The sequence below is a fragment of the Erigeron canadensis genome, chromosome 8, assembly GCF_010389155.1.
Source record: "Erigeron canadensis isolate Cc75 chromosome 8, C_canadensis_v1, whole genome shotgun sequence".
In the NCBI taxonomy this organism is placed as follows: Eukaryota; Viridiplantae; Streptophyta; class Magnoliopsida; order Asterales; family Asteraceae; genus Erigeron; species Erigeron canadensis.
Genome location: NC_057768.1, coordinates 26,376,479 through 26,399,393, shown reverse-complemented (window position 1 = coordinate 26,399,393; position 22,915 = coordinate 26,376,479). Strand labels below are relative to the sequence as shown.

Sequence of the window (22,915 nt, the reverse complement as noted above, 5' to 3'; positions counted from 1 at the left end):
CATTACCTATAAATGTATATGTCTCAAATATTTGGTCCTACTTTTGATTAACTTAATGAACTAATAACAAACTAATTAGAAACCGATTTATTAAAACTTACCCACGTTTTCCGCGGGATAAAAATCTAGTGGTTAACATAGTAGATATACTTGTGTTCTGGTTATAGATCATTGGATTTAATCTTGTTAGGGACCCTCCTTTTATGTCTATTTTGGGGGGTCCGCGCTGAGTCCAAAATTTTAAATCAATTTTAAAAGTGACTTATTTTTAAAATTTCGGGATTTAAACTCTTAAAAGTCCCTTGCCAATGATTAAATAAATCAAAATGTCTATTTTTAAAATACAAAAATTGATATATATCGATATAAAATGCTTTTTTTTAACGTTCGAATAGTCAGGGCATGTTTGTCCCACTTATCGGCTCTTACGTTATTCGGGTAGGATGTCATTCGAATTGTTAGGGAATCACATAGGGAGTAAAACCTCATATTAATCTGCCAAACGACACAACGATTAATAGGACAAAACCTTATCAGGATTCAAACCTGGGTCTCCTAAACCAAAAGCCTTATAAAAGGACTAAGATAACAATGTATTTTACTTGTATGTAAGAATTGTAACATTTAAAATATTTCAACATTATTACTTTCTTACTTGAATATATCTTTGATAGCCAGACTTTGGGTTAAAAGAATGAAAAGCTTACTTAAAACCCAAATTTAGTTTGGAATTCATTTGTATTTTAGAAAAGACACTTTATTATAAAAAAATTTAAACCTTTTTAATCCTTTATATATCTTTTAAATTTAGGTGATGTTTGTTTGAGACTTTTAATCAAAAATACTTAATCTATTAAGTAATCAAAAGTGTTTGTTTTCTTGACTTAATAAACAAAAAATAACTGTATTGACTTAATCCATACACACATCATTAATCTATTCAGTCATTTAATGAATTCAGTTACTTAATGGTTAAAAAATAAACAGACCGTACTCTCGTGGAATTTTTTCGAAATTGAGTCCAACTTTTTTGTATGACTTAAAAATTACTTTTAACCACCAATGAGCCCCATATCATGTTATTCTTTCCTCAATCTCAATGTATCTTATTCTGTTAAAGTTTACAACTATTTGTATTATTAAAAAAGTTTGTATATTTCTCTTTCATGGACAAAATTCGTTGCCTAACATGACACAAATCCTCCTAAAGTGTAAAGTACTCTCACTCCAAAAGTCCAAGTTGTGTTTTACTATTTGTTTTCCACGGTTGTTTTTTTTTTTCAAAAAATCTTTTATTGTTAGTGATATTTTTTCCAAAAGTCCAAGTTATTTTTTTTGTATTAATATCATTTAAATTAGGTTATTATAATTTTTATTAAACGTTAAATGCTTAATCGGGTTTTGGTTGGGCCCCATTAAAAATTTTTAAAACCAAAACCAAACCGTTTAACAACTTTCTTATTCGGTTTTACCCAAACACCAAACCAAATCCAAATAATCCAATCCAAATAATACAAATGTCAAATGGATTGGGTGGGTTATTTGGTTAATCCGAATAATGAACACCCCTAAAAAATGTTATTAAGTTTAACAGTAACCACTTTCCCCTTTTATATCGTCACAATCATTTGATTCTCAACCAGTTTTAAGAAATTTGGAGTATATGAGCCCTAACTTAGTAGTTGTAATTATGAGATTTATGACCGTAATTATTTTTTATTTAGGTTTTCAATTTAAAAAAACCCTTTGGTACTTAGAGATGACAACGAGCCTAGCATGGACAGAGTTTAGATAATTCTAGACCCAAACCCGATTAAAAATCCTCATTCCAAACCCGATTCCCACAATACAACTTGTAAAACTGAATAACATCTTTTAGTGATAAACTAATAAGAAATCAAAAAGTTCGAAAACTGATGAAACAATTTCACAACTTTTAGAACCTGTTAAGGAAAAAGGATACGAAGGAAAAAGGATAAAATGAAAAGTAAACCTTTTATTTTATAAAAAATAACAGACCGCTGTTAGTCGGAGTATAAAACTAGTTTACTAGCTAAAGCTAATTTCACCCTCTATTTACAGATCCATTAATCAATCAATCAATCAATGGCAACAGAAGGATCGTCATCATCATCAGGATTCTGGAGCGATAGATTCAGAATCATCAATAGCTACGCCACTTTTCTTCGCCGTGATTCCCCTCTTCCTTCATGGTCCGCCGCCGATGTTCAAGAATTCATCGCCTCCGATCCCGTTCACGGACCTGTTGTATGTTCTATCTCTCCCTTCTTATAACCAATTCATTAAATCCGTATGTAATGATTTGTATCTATAGGTTTCTGGTTTATATTTGATTTGTTTAGGTTCCTGTTTATTTAGGGAGAAAATGTTTTTTTTATTTTTTTTTATTTATAGTTAGGTTTACTAGATTAGAGTCCAATGATGCATGGTGTTGAAACCGGCATGTCATGTCGTGCCGTAGTTTTGTTAACGAAAAGGCGTAGTTCATGAATGTTGTTAGCTCTTTAGAGTGTAGGGTGGTTTGGCTTGTTTTCTTTCTAGGTATAACACGACCCTGAATTGGCGTATACGGTTTAAATGTGGTTAGAAGTGGTTCATTTTGTAACTTCTGTAACTGGATTATAAACCGATACAACTCTGTTTACCCTGACTTGAAATGTTTAATCCTTGAAATGATGTTTCCAGTGCTGAAAAAACTAATGAATTACTAAACAAGATTATACAGACCTGTCTTATGATGCAAATTTAGTAACTTTCGCGGGTCATACTGCAGTAATTATCTGTTGATGACCACCAAAACAAAGCCATATGCCACTGTCATCTCAGCAACATCTAAATTGTATAAGTACTGAAAAGATTGGCTGTTATCCAATCTTCCTATTTTCATTTTGCCATCCGTAACAGAGAACGTAATCGGATTTGAGTTTTAATTAACACTATTGGCATTGGCACTATCATCTAAGCTATTGTATAATGTTGAATTATGCCCACACACTCATGCTCTCGTTTGTATATAGTAATTTCTTCTTCTACAGTAAGTTACACATATAAGTTTTCTTAACTAGTTGTTCAAGCTGTGCAAGTTAGTAAATTACTTTCATTTCGTTTTCATTTGGTACTTAACACCATACTTAGTACTTCTGAAAGTTGGTCAATCTCGGTAATTCTGCTCAGAAGACCCGTCAAAAAAATGCTGACGTGGCTTAACTGTTGTTATAACGGTTTCTGAAAGTTGAAGGATACTTAGTACCTATTTATAGTGATTTTTGAATTCAGTCTTAACCCTCATAAATCACGTATTTGTGAGGAAGTTTAACATGATATATGAAACCTAATGCTCATTATGAGCGTGTGATTCTCTTTCATTTCTTTCTCTGAAAAAGGGCCCTTCTACTACTAGCAGATACAGTGTACCCTTTTGCTTCTGGATAGCTACAATCTTGAGTCTAATTTATATAATGCACTGAAACATATGATTCTTTGACATGCACCTAGACTTACCATGCAATTATGCATTCGATCCCCCCTTTCAGTTAGCATGCATTAGATTTTTAGACTAGAAGTTTTTCTTGAAGTTCAAGCGCTGTATTAAAATTTCCTCCTCATATTTGCTATGTACACTAGTTCTGTATGTAACAGAAACTTAAATTTCTTGTTAAAGTGATAATTGAACTCAGAAGTTATAACAACATTGTGTATATAGTAAATCTGTTATAGTGTCGTTTTACTACTTTTCGCTACTGCTTTTGTGCTCTAATAAGAGAGGGACAAATGGGCGCGTTGGGTAATGGGTCAAAATAGGTGTTTCTCTAGTGTAGATCGAGTTGACCTAAAACACTTGACATTATTTATTTGATAGTTAATGTATGAAATATGATTATGAATGCTATGATAAGAATGATCGCTTTTGTTTCAAATAAGGTGATTTAGAGGCTGTGTGCTATAGAAGTACACTTTGTGCAACTTTTGACCCACCTACCCCGTTTCTGGTTTTTGCTAAATTCTTGAATTGTACATTTTACCCATCAGGCATATGCCATTAATCGAACTTGACCTTCTCTGATATATAATAGGCCTCAATTGCCTCCTCTAGCTAAATGATATAATTGTACCTCTCTGTTACTAGTATTCTGAAATTCTAAGAAAACATGAAATTGTTGTTTTAAATACAGCTGAAGACAACCCGTGATGCTGTGAAATTCATGGCTGTTGGAGGCATACTTGGAGCAGTGTCAACTGCTGGCTTTGCATGGAAATATTCAAAGAGTCCCCATGGTAAGCAGTCTCCTCTTATTCAGTATTCTTCTTTTGATGATTGTTGGTGTTTCCTAGGTCTTCCTAGAAAACAAGTGTCAATACTATCGAATTATCGGTTCAGGTATAAGGTATCTGTGTTCTCAATTTTTCAAAGCTCTAGTGTCAATTGCATATGCTATCATTTAATACCTGAAATTTCCATCCATGGGTTGTCTTAAAATTGAGATCAGTATACCGGGTTACAATTTCGACCCATTTACTTACGAATTAGAGGATTCTGGTTGTTTTTATTTCTAATAGTGACATGTGTGAATAACAATGCGATGGCTAAATGTGTTGAATAGGTGAAAGTCACTCTGCATTTTATATGCTCAAAATGGTCAAAAGCTCTTTTTGAAGAAAATCTGACAAGAGGTGCTTCAGTTCGACCCGTGCTTAAAATTCTTGCTTTAACCCGTTACCCAACCTGTCCGATCTCCCATTTTGCCATCTCTATTTCAGATGTCCGGTTTCTGTTGGAAATGAACAGTTGGGAAACATCAAAGTCCAAGTTACATTCCTAAGACAAACCAACTAACAGTACCAGATACTAATGCTCTAAAAAGAATGTTTTTGTTGCAAAAAGCCGAGGATAGTAACTAGAGCAGATAATCGATCATTAAATACCGTGGGTTGTGGTTAGTTTTAACAGTTCTTTTGAGAGTTGGTGAAAGTTAAGCTTTTACAGTTGTCATGGTTTGAAGTCTTGAACTTTGTCATATATACTATGATCATATGTGGCTATTCATCATCCTTAGCTTATTATCATCTTAGCTTACTATCATCTTAGATGAATCCAGTCAACATATTTCGCATCTGGTTATATGTCCATCATCATCATACCTGGCTCCAACAAAATTGATCAACTAAGGGTACAATAAGTTTACATATTTACCCTCTTTTTTACACATATTACAAGAGACTTAATTGGTTCTTAACATTGGTTTGGCCAAACACTTAAACATATGATTACCTGATTTTCCAACTTCATACAGAGGTCCGTCCAGACACTATCGTCTACAGCCATGTGCTATTGATCAACTTATAATGTTAATTTATGTCATTCACAGGTGCTGCTTTGGCTTTGGGAGCAGGGGCAGTGTTTGGGATGAGTTTTGGGCAAGAAGTTGCAAATCATTCACTTCAACTATATAGGTTAGACACAATGGCTGCCCAGGTCAAGTTCATGGAATGGTGGCAGAAATAGGCCGAAGGACGCACTTAAGAAACTTTAAGCAGGGACATGGTTTTTGTCTTGGTAATAAATTAGGTTTCTCGCATGTGTTATTCTCAATGGCTGTTTTCGAATTCCATGACATAAAGTTCAATGCCGATTTCTTATTTTCATATTAGTCATAATGCATTGCGGAAGTCCGCAAGTTACATGATACTTTCAACGAAGCAGAAAATCGTTGGATCAATGCCTTGGATTAGAATTGTTGAAATCTGTTGCATTACTTTCAATATAAGAACAACATATCTAGGAACGTCGATCGTTTTTCTTTCTATCTTTTCAATAATCATTGGTTCTCTTTAAGAAAATGCAACTTCAGTTGACAAATTTTCAGAATGTTATGATCCCTAATTATGGTAATCCTTGTAGTTTGTGATACATTCATCGAAAATAATGGTACGAATCTTACTTTCCAAAAATTATACTTTGTGCTAGTTCGAACTCATGTTTTTTAGCCGAACCCAATTTATATGTTGTAATTTTGACTTCTAACTATAAAACAAGAATCACTGTAAAAACGTATATGTACATGGTTGGATTACAATCACAATATAATGTAATTGATTTAATGAAATTTGACATTATAAAAAAAAAAAAAAAAAACGTAATCCGTAGGCTGCAAGTTTTGTTGGGTACGTGGGTTAGGCAACGACAGTGGGTCCCATACTTTCATTCCATGTGATGCTTTTTTATTTTTTAATATTATTATTTTAACTTTTTATAAATAAAATAAAGCGGGAAATATAATTAAGTCGGCTAATGATCCAGTCAATGCTTTTTCACTGTAACGTCCCACCCATTTAATTTATAATTTATTTAATTTAATTAATAAAATATCAACCTTCCACACTACTAAATAAAACCTGAAAATTGGCATTTTATGCGCTGCCACGTTGGACCATTTTGTCCACGTCCCACTTTAGTCTCTCGTCTAATGTTTCCTTTCCCTCGAAGTTACATGATTTTATCATAATAAAAACGAATTATATTTCAGGTCCTCTGTAGTATTTAGAATTTTTTATTTTGTATATAATAATAACTAGATTATAACCCGCGTGAAACGTGAAAAAAATTTATGAAAAAATCTATAAAAAGTTAACATAATGGTATAATAAATACTTAAAAGTTATTAAAATGTACAAAACAATAAATAAAATAAGAATAATGAAAATAAACCGTTTGATTTTTTCATAAATCAACCATACTATAAATATAATTGCAAAGACTAAGGTTTAACATTGGTTTTCCATCCACATGACAAGTGTTTTTTAGTTTTATGTAATATCACAAATGATTATATTTTTAAATATTACAACACACGTTTTTTCCCAGTGAATTAAAAGCTAAAACGGTTGGTCCAATGCTTGAAGGTAGTTAACTACGTATATTATAAAAAGTTATAAGGATTCACGGTATCCACAAAATAATTGGATACACAAATAGTAGTGGTTTTGTAGAAGCTGATATTATGTCTATGATCCACAAGCATGTAATCTCCTTCATTGAAGCTATAACGAAGTTATTGATTTCCCTAACGCCTCCTTCATTAAAGAGGGGCTCGAATGGGACAATTTTTTGGTTGTACGTATACATCTGCTTCCAAAGCAAGACAATTTTAACCCAGATGTTCCAAGATTCCTTGAATGCATCGATGTCAACCATCCTATCGCACAAAACTTGATCAACTATGATATTGTATATAGTGATATAGAAGCAACTATGTAATCTTTATTATGCTAATGTGTAATTGATGTATAATACTCATATATTTTTCATATCATGGTAATGACTGTTTGTCACAATATTTCAATTCCTACCAGCTCATTCAAATGATTCACTATAAACAATAACAACCTTATATTTCAACCTTAATCATATATTATCCAGTGTTTAGTTATACTTCATAACATAAGGTTAATTTAAACCATAAAAATACAAAATTATTTGCTATTAATTATTTGTAAGTAAATCAAATACGAAAAATAAACTATAATGGAAGATGGATCATAATATTACTTGACACAAGTTAAGCAACTGCAAATATAAATGCTAATACTTATTAAAAAATCAATTATCAAAAAAGTTATAACATGAATCGACATATAGCTTTTTGAAACAATCATTATTTGTTAACCAAACAAAAAAACGTATTTTTTTATAAATAATATTAATCTATAAGAAGATTTATAAGAAAATCAATAATAAAATCAAAATAAAATTAAAAGAAAGATAGATGATGATGTGAATAAAAAAGGGTATCTAAAATGTTAGACATATTAAAATTGATATGATTAGTAGAATATTAATTATTAATATGTATTGTTAGAAAATTTTATTCATAGTTGAAGGATTAAAAGAATATTTGATTATATGTTGAGTCAATGATGATGTCATCATCTTGATCTAAGGGTAGACAAAATAAGAAAGAAATTTAATAAAAGGGTCTAGATTACTCTATTTTTGATTTAATGGTTCTCTTTTAGTATAATAATAATAATAATAATAATAATAATAATAATAATAATAATAATAGCAACTATTTGTTTAGACGTTATAAAAATTAAAAATATAGAAATATATAAAAAAAAAACTGACTGTTAAAAATGAAAATCTACTTGTAATTATGGAGACTTTACATAATTGTAGTATACTAGATTATTGAATTAAACATTTGTAATGATGTGATGTCTTATGAAAATGAAAATCTTAACAAATAATTTTTTAAAATCTGTAAATTAATCTAATACCATATACACAAATTAATATTAATATAATTTTATCTCTACTCTCTAATAAAATAAATTCCTCCAATTAAACATTTCTGTCTTTAAAATACCTTATTTGTCCTTGAAATTTTTTATTTTTTTCTTTACGTAACTACCCAAAATTCGTAATAAATCAGACCGTCTTCCCCAATACTACCGCCGCATTATGCGGATACCATGCTCGTATGAATTTAACTCAATTTCTTTCAAAGGTATTTATAGCAACATGATGTCATGGTACAAGTTACTTTGTATTCACATTTATGTAACTTCATTTCACATTAATCAATGTTTTACCAAATAGGTTAAAAAAACTACTTTATATACCCTTCATTTTATTATTATTATCAGATTCAAAATTAGAATTATAGATATGTCTTTCTGAATAAACCTACTGACTTGCATTAAATTGTTATAATCTATATTATCTTGTAATAATTATTATTTTTTCTCTCATAAAAGTGTTAGATAGAAAATTACCATTTTACCCTATATAAAATAATTTACATCATTAATCCTTTATCTTCTAAATTATATCTACTATCACTTTACATCAATTACATTTACACAAATTACTTACACAGTTGCACCCACCATAAACAACACCACCACGCCCATCGTCAGCACCATCAATCGTCGTCACCACCAAACCGCCGCCGCATCGCGCGGTTACAATGCTAGTATATTTATAAATAATATATATTATTCATAAAGCATCTTAAAAAAATAGTTGGATTGATATAAAATTTTCATTTCGTTACTCTATGCAATATTTTAACAATACCCTCTACTCTTCTTATGAATCATCCGCGTCTTTATTCACTAAATTAATGATCTACACTAATATATTTAAAATATCTTTAATGAAAAAAATTACACAGTCAATTCTTCAACTTTTAAAATAACTTCACTAACCACTGTATTAATTAAATTTACATAAATAACCTAAAGTACTCGTTGTCCCACCATTAGTCGCCGCCAACCGTCACCACCGTATTGCCACCACCGTCAATGCATTGTGCGGGAGTCATGCTAGTCATCAGATAAAAGAAATCAAGTTTTAATTCCAGTTAGACCATTTTTCTACATAAATTAATATCATATCTTACATTTATGAATTATATAAATTTATAATAATTAAGCTATATGTATTTTATAAAGATTTACTTTATTCTATTGACTTTTGATAAATAAGTTTAAGTTTTCTTAGATAATAAAGATAAAAATAAATCTTAACAAACTTATAGAATCTAGTAATTCATTCACATTTTAATAAAACTCCTTTTACTTTCAACCCATTTTCTTTTTAGAAATTGAACCAAAATATATCCAACTTCACTAATCTATATTATATTAATATCAATATGAGTTTAATCCTATTCTAAACAATGCACACCAACATTTCCTAGATAACAAAACTAAAAATCTTCGATAAAAAAATATTAAAAAGTGCATATACCATCTACAGTATATATATCCTCCCAAAATGAAATGAAAACAAGAATAAAAAAGTTATAAAAAAATAAAGAAAACATCCTTCAAAATCCTGTCAACATCATTCTTCTTGTAGATAAAGGGTCACACAAAAAAAGGTATCAAACAATTCATTTTCTTTTTCTTTTATTTCTCACACTTCTTGTATATACTAATTTCACCATCAGATCCACCTCTCTTCTCTAAATTTTCTTTCTTTTTTTCCACATTCCATTAACATTTTTATATATTTCTTTTTTAATTTCTTTTTTAGCTAACAAACCCCTCACCCCCATAACTTCCATCTTCTTCATTACTTATCAAGTAAGAACAGAACTTAACTTACTACTACTATATTTCTATATTCCCACTTGCATTATAGTTTGTGGGTATTTATTATTACTAATTATTTTTTCATTTTCTTGATTAATTTCAGTTTCTGGCTACTTAATTTGATTTCGAAATAAAGAACAAGAAACAAAATATAATGTTTACAGAAGGGCTAGATCCTAATGCAGTTAAATGGGTTAAGGAGGTTACCTTTCTTTCTCTCTCTGTATATATATATATATATATATAAATGATTTTTTCATGTGGGGTGTGCTTGATATACTTACATTGTTTCTCAATTGTTAAGTTAGTTACTTTAATGTTAAAATTATGATTATTTACCTTCATACTGTATCTGGGGTTTTTGTTTCTTGGATTATATATATAGATATAAATGATTTTTTTCATGTGGGTTGTGCTTGATTAACTTACATTGTTTCTTAATTGTTAAGTTAATAACTTTAATTTTGAAATTATGATTATCTACGATCATACTGTATCTGGGGTTTTTGTTTCTTGGATTTTTTAGATTGAAGTATTAATGTTTTAAATTATATAATTTTGATTGAAATAAAATAATAATTCTTGATTTGCGTAGGTATTCTTTTTTTTTTTAGTTGCTGTTACTAACTGCTAAACTTATTCTTGATATGGGCATATATATTTTTTTAATGAGTATAATAATTACTTATACTTTTTAACCTATAATTGTTTGTTATAAATTGTGTATTTTTTATATAGAAGTTTATTAAAATATTCATCTATATTATACTTGATTATTTTGTGCAAGTCAACATCAAATGGAATTCTTTCACTTATTTTGAAATTCCGAAGTCAAAGAGTCCGAATTTTATCTATTTTTATTGGACATTATAATTTGAAGTTTGAAACTTTAGAGTATACTTGTTTATACTCAATTATGTAGTTTAGACAACAAGAGACAAATTTTTAGGCTGCGTTATAAGTTTGAATGGAAGCTGTTGGATTTTATATTAACTGTTGCTTGCCAAATTCAGGGGTCAAATAATCTCAAGAAGGAAGTACCTTATTTTGTCCCAAACGAACGATCCAGAATTGATCCCATTGCTTCACGTAATGGGGGTCAATGGTTTGGACTGCCCCCGACTTCAAAGTTCAGAAGTGGGCATCTGCCCGGGGTTGTTCCATTATCTCGAGTACTACCCGGAGAGGATATACATTCTGGTTCTGAAAATGACATGTCAACAGATTCAGATGGAGTGGTGTATGGTGGACGATATTCGCTAGATTCCTCCCCTCAGGATGTTAGAGTTCCTCCTAGTAATAGGTACTATGATCCTGTCGTAAGACGCCCACAGTATCATGTTTACTCTAGTGACGTGAGCTCTTCAGTTGAAACAATGGGAGTGAGAGGAAGGGGGAATGTGATTGATAGATCAATGACGGGAGGAGTTGATAAAAATCGCGTTAGAAATAGTGTTAATACTGAAGATGACTCTGATGATTCAAGAGGTAGCTCCGAGCTCTTGACTACACAAGTGCCGTCACGAGTCAATGGAGATGTTTCCAGAAAGGTACATTAATGCTATTGTTTTTTTAGTATAGATTGTTGACGATGGTAATGATGCTTCATGCCCAAACTTTTGGTTTTGGATGTAAAAGGATTTTAGATGGCCATGCTTATAAGCATCTGCTTCAGTCGGATGTGGTTGAGGTGGCAATTTTGTCTCATAAATGGATAAAGTGATCGATTCTTTTAAATTGGTCAAACAGATAACAGGTCGCCCCAAAGGCCAGCAAGTCTTCAAAATGCATAACCCCTAAGATTTTATTGTGAAATTAATTTAGATTGTTATTGCAATAGACCAATAGTATACTTTTATCTAATCAAAATTAAGAACTTCGTTATGCATAAAGTTCAAAAAGTAAACACAAAAACTTTGTGTCCCACGGTTGGTTCCAGCCTTCACTAAAAGATTACTTATCCTGACCCAGTCCTCCATTTTTTCCGCCTCTAAATATTCTTCCCAGTGATTAAACAAATTTTCTATGTACGTATACAAGTGGTTTACGGACTAATTGTAACAGGTAATGTAAGGTGATTAAATCCTTGTTTATTCTTTTCTGTGTGTACAAGTTGCTATTGATGTACTTGAAAACATCAGCATGATTTTCTTTTTAGCCCATTTTGCTTTTATAAAGCGATGTTTTACTTATAAAGGTCATACGTTGCAGGATCAGAAGACCTTTGATGAAGATACCCCTAGTGCACCTCCTTTTTTGGATTCACTTGGAGAAATCAAGCAACAAGAACACCGCCAACCCTCCAAAATGAATCATACTCCATTGAGAGCTGATTCTCGTGATTTCGCAGCTAAGGCGGATATAGAAAGGAAGGCTTCTAGTGTAGATTTGAAGAAGAATCATAAATATGAGACCTCACAATCGGCTAATAGGTTTGTTTATACCACTAAATGCAATCGGTACTCGGAATCTGATTGGCCCCGGACCTTGAAAAGATTACCCCGACTATCGGGAAGTACTCGTATCTGAATTTTTTATATGACAATAATAAATATTTAGAAATAGACTAGAAACATAAACATTATCCTTTTAATACTTAAAACATATTAATATTAGTTATTAGTGTTTCGACATATTAGCATATGTAATTAGATTCATGCTTCATCATTTTTTCTAAATTTTTTTCTTAAAAATATAAAATAAAGTTGACCAACTTTGAGCAATTCTGAGCGGTTTTGGCTGATTTTGACCGATCTTTTCCAAGTTCTACCCGTTGACCGGTTTTATAGTCAGATTCTTGCCTAATCCTCTCGGCCACTATCCGGTTCCCGAGTACTTGCAGATTTCTTTGCCGAGGAATCCAAATTTACAACATGTGCCAAAATGCGAGCTATGTCAATAAAACCATATTTTAGATTTCATAGTTTCATCAATCTTGGAATTATAGAAAATAGAGATACATGAGGTTGATAACCAAGCAAAAGACTTGAAATTTAATGGGACAATTTATGCTGTAGAGGATATGTGGTTCGGCTAGGATTTAGACTCAAAACAAGTATTTGTAGGCGGATTAGAAATTTTCAGTTGTCCTTTACTCAATTGTGTGATTCCAGGAGTCTTGACCAGACTATCCAATATCATAACAGTGTTTTGTAAATTATTTGTTTTATCTACATGCCCCTGCTTCTATTAGAGTAGAGGTGTCAAAATGGGCGGGTTGGGTAAGAGGTCAAACTTGGTATCTTTGTGTGCTGGCAGCAACAAGTCTGAATCGATTGACCCGAAACACTTTATGTATAATCAGATTAATATTTATATATATTTGGTATGTTAAATGTTGCAAAAATTATATCGTTTTAGATATATTGGTTTTCAGGATAAAATTATTTACGAGGTTTAATGCATTAAAAATACCCGTTGTGGATGGGAAGAGATCATACTTGGTAGCTGGTACCTTTGTATACTGGCAGGAAACAAGTCTGATTTGGTTGTGACCTGAAACACTTTTCTTGTAAACAGATTAATTTTTATATAAATACATGGTATATCATTTCAGTTCTATGTTAGTTTTCTGAATGAAACCAAATACAAGGTTTTGATGTATTAAATATTTAAATTTACCCTTTGTGGACTGTCAACATGTTCAACTCATTTGACTTATTTCCTTTCAAGCTAATTTCTTATTTCCCTTGTTTGGCTACTAGTGATAACACATGACCCAAGTTGAACCATTCATAAAATGGTCAAAGTTGCCACCCAGACAATTGAATTAAGATTAGCTGCAATGGTGTTCAGTGATGTGTTAGAATGACTGTATTATTTTGTTATTGCCAAATTGATAGAGTTGACCTATAAAGTCAAGGTTTGTTTAGCATATGCGCTGGGCACCATGTTCCTCCTTATTGTTGGCATTTATTCATATCTTACATTGTGATAGGAATGTTCGTACTGATAGCGGGCCCTCTTCAGGATTGTTTCATGCCCGTCTTCCGACATTTCATGCGAGGTACATTGCAAAGTTAGTGACTTGAAGTTGCGTACTTTCATGCGTTAATCTATGCTTCTTCAGCTGATACACTATTTTCTTTTACACTTAGTTCACTTGGGCCTTGGCATTCTGTGATTGCATATGATGCGTGCGTTCGGCTTTGCCTTCATGCTTGGGCAAAGGGTTGCGTGGAGGCTCCTATCTTTCTTGAAAGCGAATGTGCTTTATTAAGAAACACCTTTGAGTGAGTTTATTCTTCTCTTGTTCTACAATTTCTTGTTATTTTATTTGCCATTTTATTTTATATATTTTGTTGACCATTGCTATAGTTTGCAGCAGGTGTTACTGCAATCAGAGGAAGAATTGTTTGTAAAACGCTCTTCTGAAGTTGCTAAGAACGGAGCTGGACGGAAATCGAAGAAAATGGTTGGAAAGATGAAGGTGCAAGGTATGAGTTCTAGTCGACGCGTTCTAGCTAGTTGTGTAATAGGTCCATGTGAAATATTTTTGTACCGCTCAGGTTGGTGTTATCCCGATGCTTTTGGGGAATTCTGATCTGTAACTATGACCCATCTGACACGTTTCCTTTTTAGATGTGTTTAAATAAATTTGTTTGTTTTACTTTTAAAAGATGAAACATTACAGAGACTGACCCATTCATAATAAATGAAGTGGCACGTCTAATGGAACCATCAATAGTAATTTCACCCTGACAAAAGTTAGTTTAATGGGTCTTCTACTTTTACCCACTTCTATGGGTTTTCTGGTTTTTCATTACGGTCTCTTTGTGTTTTTATGCTCTTTGCTTTATACATGTATATAACAGTTGTGATATTCTTGTATTTGGTTGCAGTTCGTAAGGTAAAAATGGTCTTGGATCCACCTACAGGATGCAACTTTTCATCAATAAAACCACCCAAAGTTAAGTTAGAAACAGTTAAGCGGCACTTTTCCACTGCACAATCCAAACTCTCATCCGGATGGCAAGCAGTCAGGAGAATTCCTTTCTCGCCCCGTGTTCGCGTCAATGGTTCCTTTTCTCACCAGAGCTTGGCTTACATGCAAGCAAGCACTCAGTATATAAAACAAGTTTCTGGACTCCTTAAAACAGGCGTTTCAAGCTTGCGTAGCACGTCTTCTGCCAATGAAGTTGTGCAAGGTTTGTCGATTTGTATCTTTTCAACAGAATTTGGGAAGACTTGTGGGGTGTTTGGATTTGTGTTTTGACAATATTATGTGATATTAAGTAATTACCTTAGATTATCAGTTTTGTCGTAGCTAATGTGAAACATTAGTCTAATACTAATAATTTGATCTTCTAATAATCAGATAGTCAAACAGAGTTTCTTTATTTCAATGTAGAAAGGCTAATTGTGGCAGATAAATAGTTTCAAAACATTAGTTGAAAAACCTGCTTGTACCGATTATTCAATTAAGTTAACTTCTTTTGTTTCATGTACAGAAACGTACTCATGTTTGCTAAGACTTAAAAGTTCGGCTGAAGAGGATACTGTTCGAATGCAACCTGGTTCCAGTGAAACTCATATCTTGTATGTATTCTTTAAACTGTGCATTGTTGATCTATTGTGTGATTGATTGAAGTTTCTAACTAGTTAGATTACAGTCTACCAGATAGTCTTGGAGATGACTTGATTGTAGAAGTACATGACATGAAGGGGAACCATTACGGCCGGGTCTTGGTCCAAGTGGCTACTATTTCCGATGATCCTGTAAAGTCTTCTGATTCTTTGCTCACTTTTATTATATATGGAACATTGCAATAAATAGCCATTTTACTTCTTTTTCAATTTGTTTACTGGACTTCAAAGCTCATTACTAATATCATCCAACTTGTGTAGATCATCACAAAAACCTTGAAAGTTCGGAATCTGATATAATGATCACCCAAATCTCAAAAGTAGTTTTAGAAGGTTTACCGAAAATGTTCAAATAAAAAATAGAGTTAGAAGGCAATCAAGTTATGCTTAATCTTGAAAGTTCGGAATCTCATATAATAATCACCCAAATCTCAAAAGTAGTTTTAGAAGGTTTACCGAAAATGTTCAAATAAAAAATAGAGTTAGAAGGCAATCAAGTTATGCTTAACATGTTAAAGGCTTTTTGGTACATTTTACCAAAGCCAACTACATATGAGAAATATGGGTAGAAAGGGGTAACTCGCATGGGTTAGGTTACGGTTCATTTCAGTATTAATACTGGTTGAATGGGATGGGATGGGATGGGTTCGATTGCCAAGTGATTAATGAGTCAGTTACTTGTATAAAATGATTAAGAAAGATGTATGCAATAAAAATAGACTTCGGGCAAGTTGGCAACTTTCAACCCATTTAACGTCCTCTCCTGTTAGCTAATTTTGTTTGTTTGACCTATTTCCAATTTGGCGATTTGATCTTTGAGATGGCTCACGGCCAGAACCTTCCTTTCAGCTAATTTTGTTTGTTTGACTTATTTGACCACTTTGAGATAAAACACAAGTACACAGCCCAAATCAATAAGCATTTATGGGTTAAGATTGTCACCTTTATTGAAATCGTAGTGGTTTTAGTCGAGATCTTTAGAGTTCAATGACTGAAATAATAAATGAAGTGAGCAACTCCTCTTTTCGAAATTTTTAATTACTTCATGTCTCAAAACTTATATGGATGTTTATGGCAGAATGAGAAACTACGGTGGTGTTCATTATACCGAGAACCTGAGCATGAACTTGTTGGCAAAGTTCAACTTTATATAGATTACACAACAAGTTTAGATGACAGCCTCAAGGTTAGTTGCGTTGTAGTTTTTGTCTGAATATGTCTGCCCATAAAAAAGCTTGATAGTTTTACCAAGAAATCTTGTTGTTTGGTAGTGTGGTTCTGTTGCTGAGACGGTGGCATATGACGTTGTTTTGGAGGTTGCCATGAAAGTGCAAAACTTCCAACAAAGAAATTTACTGTTGCATGATCCATGGAAATGGTTACTCATAGAGTTTGCATCATATTACGGGGTTTCTGATTCTTACACGAAGCTAAGGTTGGATGATATCGCTGATAAAATTTAAATGTTTTTGTGGAAGTAGCAAGATTGTTAGGTTGTTAATGCCTAATGGATCAGGTCAAAAATACTTTGTAACCTTTTGTAGATTATTTTCTTCAGGTACCTCTCATATATAATGGACGTTGCTACTCCTACAGCTGATTGCCTCTCGCTTGTGTATGAATTGTTATTGCCAGTTATGATGAAGGGAAATAGCAGAAGCGTTCTTAGTCATCAAGAGGTTTAAACTTCGCTAGTTATTCATTTATTTTTCAATGGCTTTAAACCTGTAATGATAAGAAACACAACTGTAATCAATATGGGATTTCTTTAATATTGCTAGTCGTTCGGATGAGCTTTTGAATCGAGTACTTTCAGTAATTGCTTTCGATTGTTTATTTAAAAAAAATATGATGTTGATTATTTGGAGAAGATTGTAAAAGTAGCTGTAAGAAACTGATTATTGATATAAATGTAAAATCATCAAACTATCATTAACTGATTTTGATTTTTCAGTTCATAATAATAATTTTGGAAACACACATTTCCATAATAATGTTTTAAAATGATTACATGATAAATGGTTAGGTTAAAGTTGTTTACTTTTTGATGTAGGATCTCACAATATGTGATCAATGCATGTACTGCGTGGAAATTGCCTAGATCGTATATGTAATAGCTGTTCGTTTTATAGGTTGATTATGGTAGGTCGTAGTAGTTTCGTTCATTTGTTAGCATGGGAGGATGGTAGTCGTTATTGATTCTTTGTAATCTTTATTCCTTTAATCATATTTACTGGGGAAATCCATTCCCCAAAAGATATTGTTCAGATGTTCAATTTAAATTGTGTAATCTTTGAATTTCGGCATGTTAGTATATTTTAATACTTTTTAAATAAGAATATAATTCAATTGTAGCTAATATATTGTTTTTGTGAATTTTCCAGAATAGAATACTGGGAGAGATTGAGGAGCAAATCGAACAGATTCTTGCTCTCGTTTTTGAAAATTACAAGTCATTGGATGAGCAATCCCCATCCGGCATCATGAATGTTTTTAAGCCCGCTACTGGAGTGGTGGCACCGGCTTTAGAGCATGCTGTGAAACTTTATAAACTGACTCATGATGTATTATCTCCTGAAGCGCAGAATAAGCTATATAGCTACTTTCAGGTGGGTAATTAAAAATGAACTTTTATTGTTGGTAAAATTTTCTATGTCTACCAGTGGTGTCGCATTATTTTAACTTCCTTTTTTCCCGGAATGCGTTCAATATAGAATCATTGTCTATTTACCCTTTGTCATAACCACACTACAAATGAATTGTTGTATATATCAGGCTGCTGCCAAGAGAAGATCAAAACATCTCTTGAGTGAAACTGATGAGTATGTTAGCGGGAATAGCGAAGGCATTTTGATGGATCCTGTCGCTGTTTCCACGGCTTATCAGAAAATGAGATCTCTTTGCCTAAACTTTAGGACTGAGATATTCAGAGACATTGATATCCACAACTGCAATATACTTCCAAGGTGTGTTCTCTTAAATTCATTCTGTTTGACTAAGTTGACCTAAATAGGTAATGGTTTCTACTGATATTTAGTCAATCTTGTGACTAATTAGTAGTTTAGTACTTAACCAAGATGAATGGACATATCTAGTTTGTTTGGCCTCTTTTATTGTTGGCCATTCCTCCTTTACTTGTTTAACCTGTTAGCAAAGAAAGCAAAATGAAAGTGCTGTGTTTGAGCTGGAGAGAATGGAAAACCCCCAACAGTATTACTGAAGTATTGTACTTTCTATTAAAAAATTTGGCTTATTATTGTAGAGATGAAGGGTTGCTTATTCATTTGAATAATGTGTAAAGCCTTCCCCCTTACTATCTCTTTAGTTCTTTCACATTTGAGACAGTAACTACCGCCCTCCCCACACGTTTAGCTAAAGTTTTTTCTACCATGTATTGCAGTTTTATCGACCTACCGAATCTTTCATCAGCAATATATAGCGTGGAACTCTCAAGCAGATTACGGGCCTTTCTTGTTGCCTGCCCTCCGTCAGCTCCTTCTCCTCATGTTACTGACCTTGTTATTGCAACTGCAGACTTCCAAAGGGATCTTGCCAGCTGGAATATCAAGTAATATTTGACCACTTATTGTTCTTGCTAACTATTTGACTCTTCACCCATTAATTTGACTATTTGAGTTTTTTCCCTCTTAGCCCTGTAAAAGATGGGGTCGATGCAAAAGAGTTGTTTCATCTGTATATTATGATCTGGATTCAAGATAAGCGTTTATCTCTCCTCGAGACATGCAAGCTAGATAAGGTATGCCTAGTAGAGTTCCTTTTCCTTTTCCTTCTCTTTAAATTATTATTTAATATAATTATAATTAGTTTAAAAAATATGGTTATTTATTATTTTTATGTCCTGAATGATATCTTGTTTTGCCAACTTTTGGGCAATATTCACGTCTTGTGTATGTGTATGGCTCTTTTGTTGAGAGTCTGACACAATCAATTAAATGTCATCTTTCTTTTTCTTGATACATGATATCACAATATTGCACATTATGCCACAAAATCATCGTCTCTTTAGGTGGTGGCAAAATAAATTTCAGTTATAACGATAATATTGCTAATAGTGATTTGTATATTATATGTATCAGTGAAAAAGCTTTAACTATATAATATCGAACAAGGTGGTTTTTCATTTCAGAGAAATAATTATAAATGATGTTATGTTTGTACGCAATCTATCTAATTCTGTCATGTATTTGAGTATTGATCATTGAATACATATCATTGTATGCATATGAGTTTTTTTCTTTTTCATTTCAATTATGTATATGAGTATCGATCATTGAATACATATCTGTTTATTCATATGGTTTTTTCCATTAACAAGCTGACCAATTTGCAGGTAAAATGGTCTGGAGTGAGGTCACAACGCTTCACTACTCCCTTTGTGGATGAGATGTATGATCGGCTTAAAGAGACTTTGAATGATTATGAGGTCATTATATGCCGGTGGCCAGAATATACTTTTGCTTTGGAGAATGTATGTCTTAATTTTGCATCAACTATGTTTGCTAGCAACGTCTTTCACATCACATATTTGTTATGTACTTATGCGTGAGTGGGTTGGGATGGGAGGAATTGCCTGAGTTTTTTGTTTAGTTAACCAATTTTGGCCAATGATTATTTAATAATTCAGTGGTGAAATAACCAGATTTGGAAACTGATCATCTAAGATTTCAATAAAATCATACATGATTATTATTTTGACCTAATTTGACCTCCTGTTTCTAAGAGAATGTCCTTTGTGTTAATATAGGTAATGATATTGTGGATAATCATTAATTGTAAAACAACTTATTATGACCCGATCTGTAACAGCTGATTTTTTTATGTCTGTATGTATAATCTTACATAATTACTTTAATAAAAGCACATCCAAATTCATTTTGTGAGTTCCATTTGTATGAGCTAGGGGGATCTAAAAGAAATTATGACCCCCTCTTAACTTGATTGAGGAGAATTGACACGACATCCACAAAATGGTAAATGAATGAATTGAATATCTTCTCTCATGACTCATTTTTCTAATTAAACTTTGGTCTTCATGAACAGGCGGTTGCTGATATTGAGAAGGCATTAATCGATGCTCTAGACAAACAATATGCAGATGTGGTAGCACCTTTGAAAGAGAATATGACACCCAAGAAGTTTGGGCTTAAGTTTGTACAAAAGCTTGCCAAACGAACCACAAATCCTTATGCGGTGCCTCCTGAGGTTTGTCTAGTTTTGTGTATGCAGTTTAAATATCATCTTGAAAAAGTTCCGAGTTTGTTATTTGCAACAGTACTTCACAATTTCAGCGTTTGTATAAAGAATAATGAACAAAATGTATCAATCTTTTTGTGAAGTTTCAAGCAGTTCATGCCACGGTCATGTACAAAATAAAATCCACTTGACTTCAGAGTAATGATATAGTCATACATGGGCGGTGGCAAAGTAGGCAGTTTGGGTAATAGATCAAAATTGTGTGGATTGACTTGTTAACGCTAACTGTCTTCTTTTAATTAATTAGGATTGAGTTATTAAATATGATTTTATAAGAGGTTATTAATGCTTGAGTATACTTTGGGGAGATTTTTAAACCTTCAAAATTTAGTATTAGCTTTACCCATTTGACCTGTTACAGAAAAACATGAACGGAATGAATTTGTTTTCTGATATCATAAATATATCAATTTATTCTAGCATTAAATCATTTTTGTTTCTTCAGCTTGGCATTCTCTTGAACTCGATGAAGAGAATGTTGGATGGGTTGCGTCCTAAAATTGAGCTCCAGTTGAAGTCATGGGGTTCGTGTTGTATTCCTGATGGTGGAAATGTAGCACCTGGCGAACGTTTAAGTGAAGTCACCGTGATGCTTAGATCCAAGTTTAGAAATTATCTTCAAGCAGTTGTTGAGAAGCTTGTGGAGAATGTGAGTGTACTTTTATCCTTCTATCTTTTTGATTTGAAAATTGAAGTATATTAACTTTTGTTAATGGTTATCCGTTTAGTTATAAGCGATAATGGGTCAAGCCGATAAAAAAAATGTATCTAGAAAGCATATAGGGCAAACGGGTCTGAAATCACCGGAAATTTAACTAAAACTCACGAGATCTGTTATACTATTTCTATTCAAATGGCTAAATTATGTTTGAATAATTTCATTTGTAGTCATGTTTGATGCAATAATTTTTTGTATGTTTAATTTTAATCTTTTTTGGTTAAAATCTGCTTGTTTTGGTCTATTAATAATTTTGGCGTGTTCTCTGAACAACTTCTTTCACCACTAATTTTCTTGGATTCATCTGGTACAGACAAGATTACAAAATGGTACAAAACTCAAGAAAATCCTTCAAGATTCGAAGGAAAGTTTGGCAGAATCTGAAATCCGATGCAGAATGCAACCCTTAACAGAGCAGCTAACAAATACTATTAATCAGCTCCACACAATATTTGAGACCCATGTTTTTATTGCATTATGCAGAGGATATTGGGACCGTATGGGACAAGTGAGTTTTAACATTTATACCAAAGAAATCAATAATGTAAAGGATAATACTTGCTATATCTTCATACGTACTTATTTTTGCCTTTTTGGTTTCTTCAGGATGTTTTGGGTTTTCTTGAGAACAGGAAAGAGAATCGTTCATGGTACAAAGGATCAAGAGTTGCCATTTCTGTAAGTTGCCTGATATCCCATGAGTTATGCAAATTTCAAGCTCACACGTTAATAATAAGGAAACATTGCTTTATATATTTGATATATTTTTGATACATTTGGTAACTCGTGGTATCATGAATACGCAGATTTTGGATGATACATTTGCATCACAGTTGCAGCAATTACTTGGGAACACACTTCAAGATAAGGATCTTGAACCGCCAAGATCCATTGTTGAAGTGCGGTCAATGCTGTGCAAGGATGCTTCTAGTTACAAAAATGATACATTTTACTATTAGTAGCGGTTTTGTACATACATATAGGAAGATAGCTGATCACTCTCAACTGGTGAGCATCAAAGGTCAAATCTTGCCGTTTTCACAAACAATCCTCCTGTCTCCTGTTATTTTTTGAGGTCGTTTCAATCAATGATCATGCGTAGTTATATCTAACAAGTATAGAAAAATGATTTTTGTAGTTGTAGTGAATATTATAGAGATTCAAGAACCCATAAATCGAATATAGTAATCCAATAATTGTTTTGTTCATTGTTTC

General features: G+C 32.5%; 2 protein-coding genes and 1 long non-coding RNA gene across 3 annotated transcripts; all 3 read left to right on the top strand.

The window, feature by feature from the left end:
• The first annotated feature begins 1,993 nt into the window (after positions 1 to 1,993).
• On the top strand, positions 1,994 to 5,859 carry LOC122578882 (succinate dehydrogenase subunit 6, mitochondrial). The gene is made up of 3 exons (XM_043750931.1): positions 1,994 to 2,268; positions 4,194 to 4,296; positions 5,388 to 5,859. The coding sequence occupies exons 1-3, from the start codon at positions 2,107 to 2,109 to the stop codon at positions 5,522 to 5,524; spliced, it is 402 nt and encodes a 133-aa protein (XP_043606866.1). The 5' UTR covers positions 1,994 to 2,106; the 3' UTR covers positions 5,525 to 5,859.
• On the top strand, positions 4,315 to 5,068 carry LOC122578883. Its single transcript, XR_006320560.1, has 2 exons — positions 4,315 to 4,692; positions 4,780 to 5,068. It is a non-coding gene; the product is annotated as an uncharacterized LOC122578883 (long non-coding RNA).
• A 4,157-nt stretch (positions 5,860 to 10,016) lies between the features above and the next one.
• Positions 10,017 to 22,908, top strand: LOC122578567. Its single transcript, XM_043750550.1, has 23 exons — positions 10,017 to 10,113; positions 10,226 to 10,324; positions 11,136 to 11,672; positions 12,334 to 12,554; positions 14,060 to 14,128; positions 14,220 to 14,354; positions 14,440 to 14,558; positions 14,964 to 15,269; positions 15,573 to 15,660; positions 15,735 to 15,840; positions 16,787 to 16,894; positions 16,980 to 17,143; positions 17,267 to 17,387; positions 18,093 to 18,317; positions 18,484 to 18,674; positions 19,109 to 19,276; positions 19,360 to 19,465; positions 20,060 to 20,197; positions 20,770 to 20,931; positions 21,428 to 21,631; positions 22,014 to 22,208; positions 22,307 to 22,378; positions 22,507 to 22,908. Exons 2-23 carry the CDS (start codon positions 10,277 to 10,279, stop codon positions 22,657 to 22,659), a joined length of 3,636 nt encoding a protein of 1,211 aa, XP_043606485.1. The 5' UTR covers positions 10,017 to 10,113; positions 10,226 to 10,276; the 3' UTR covers positions 22,660 to 22,908.
• Positions 22,909 to 22,915: the final 7 nt, after the last annotated feature.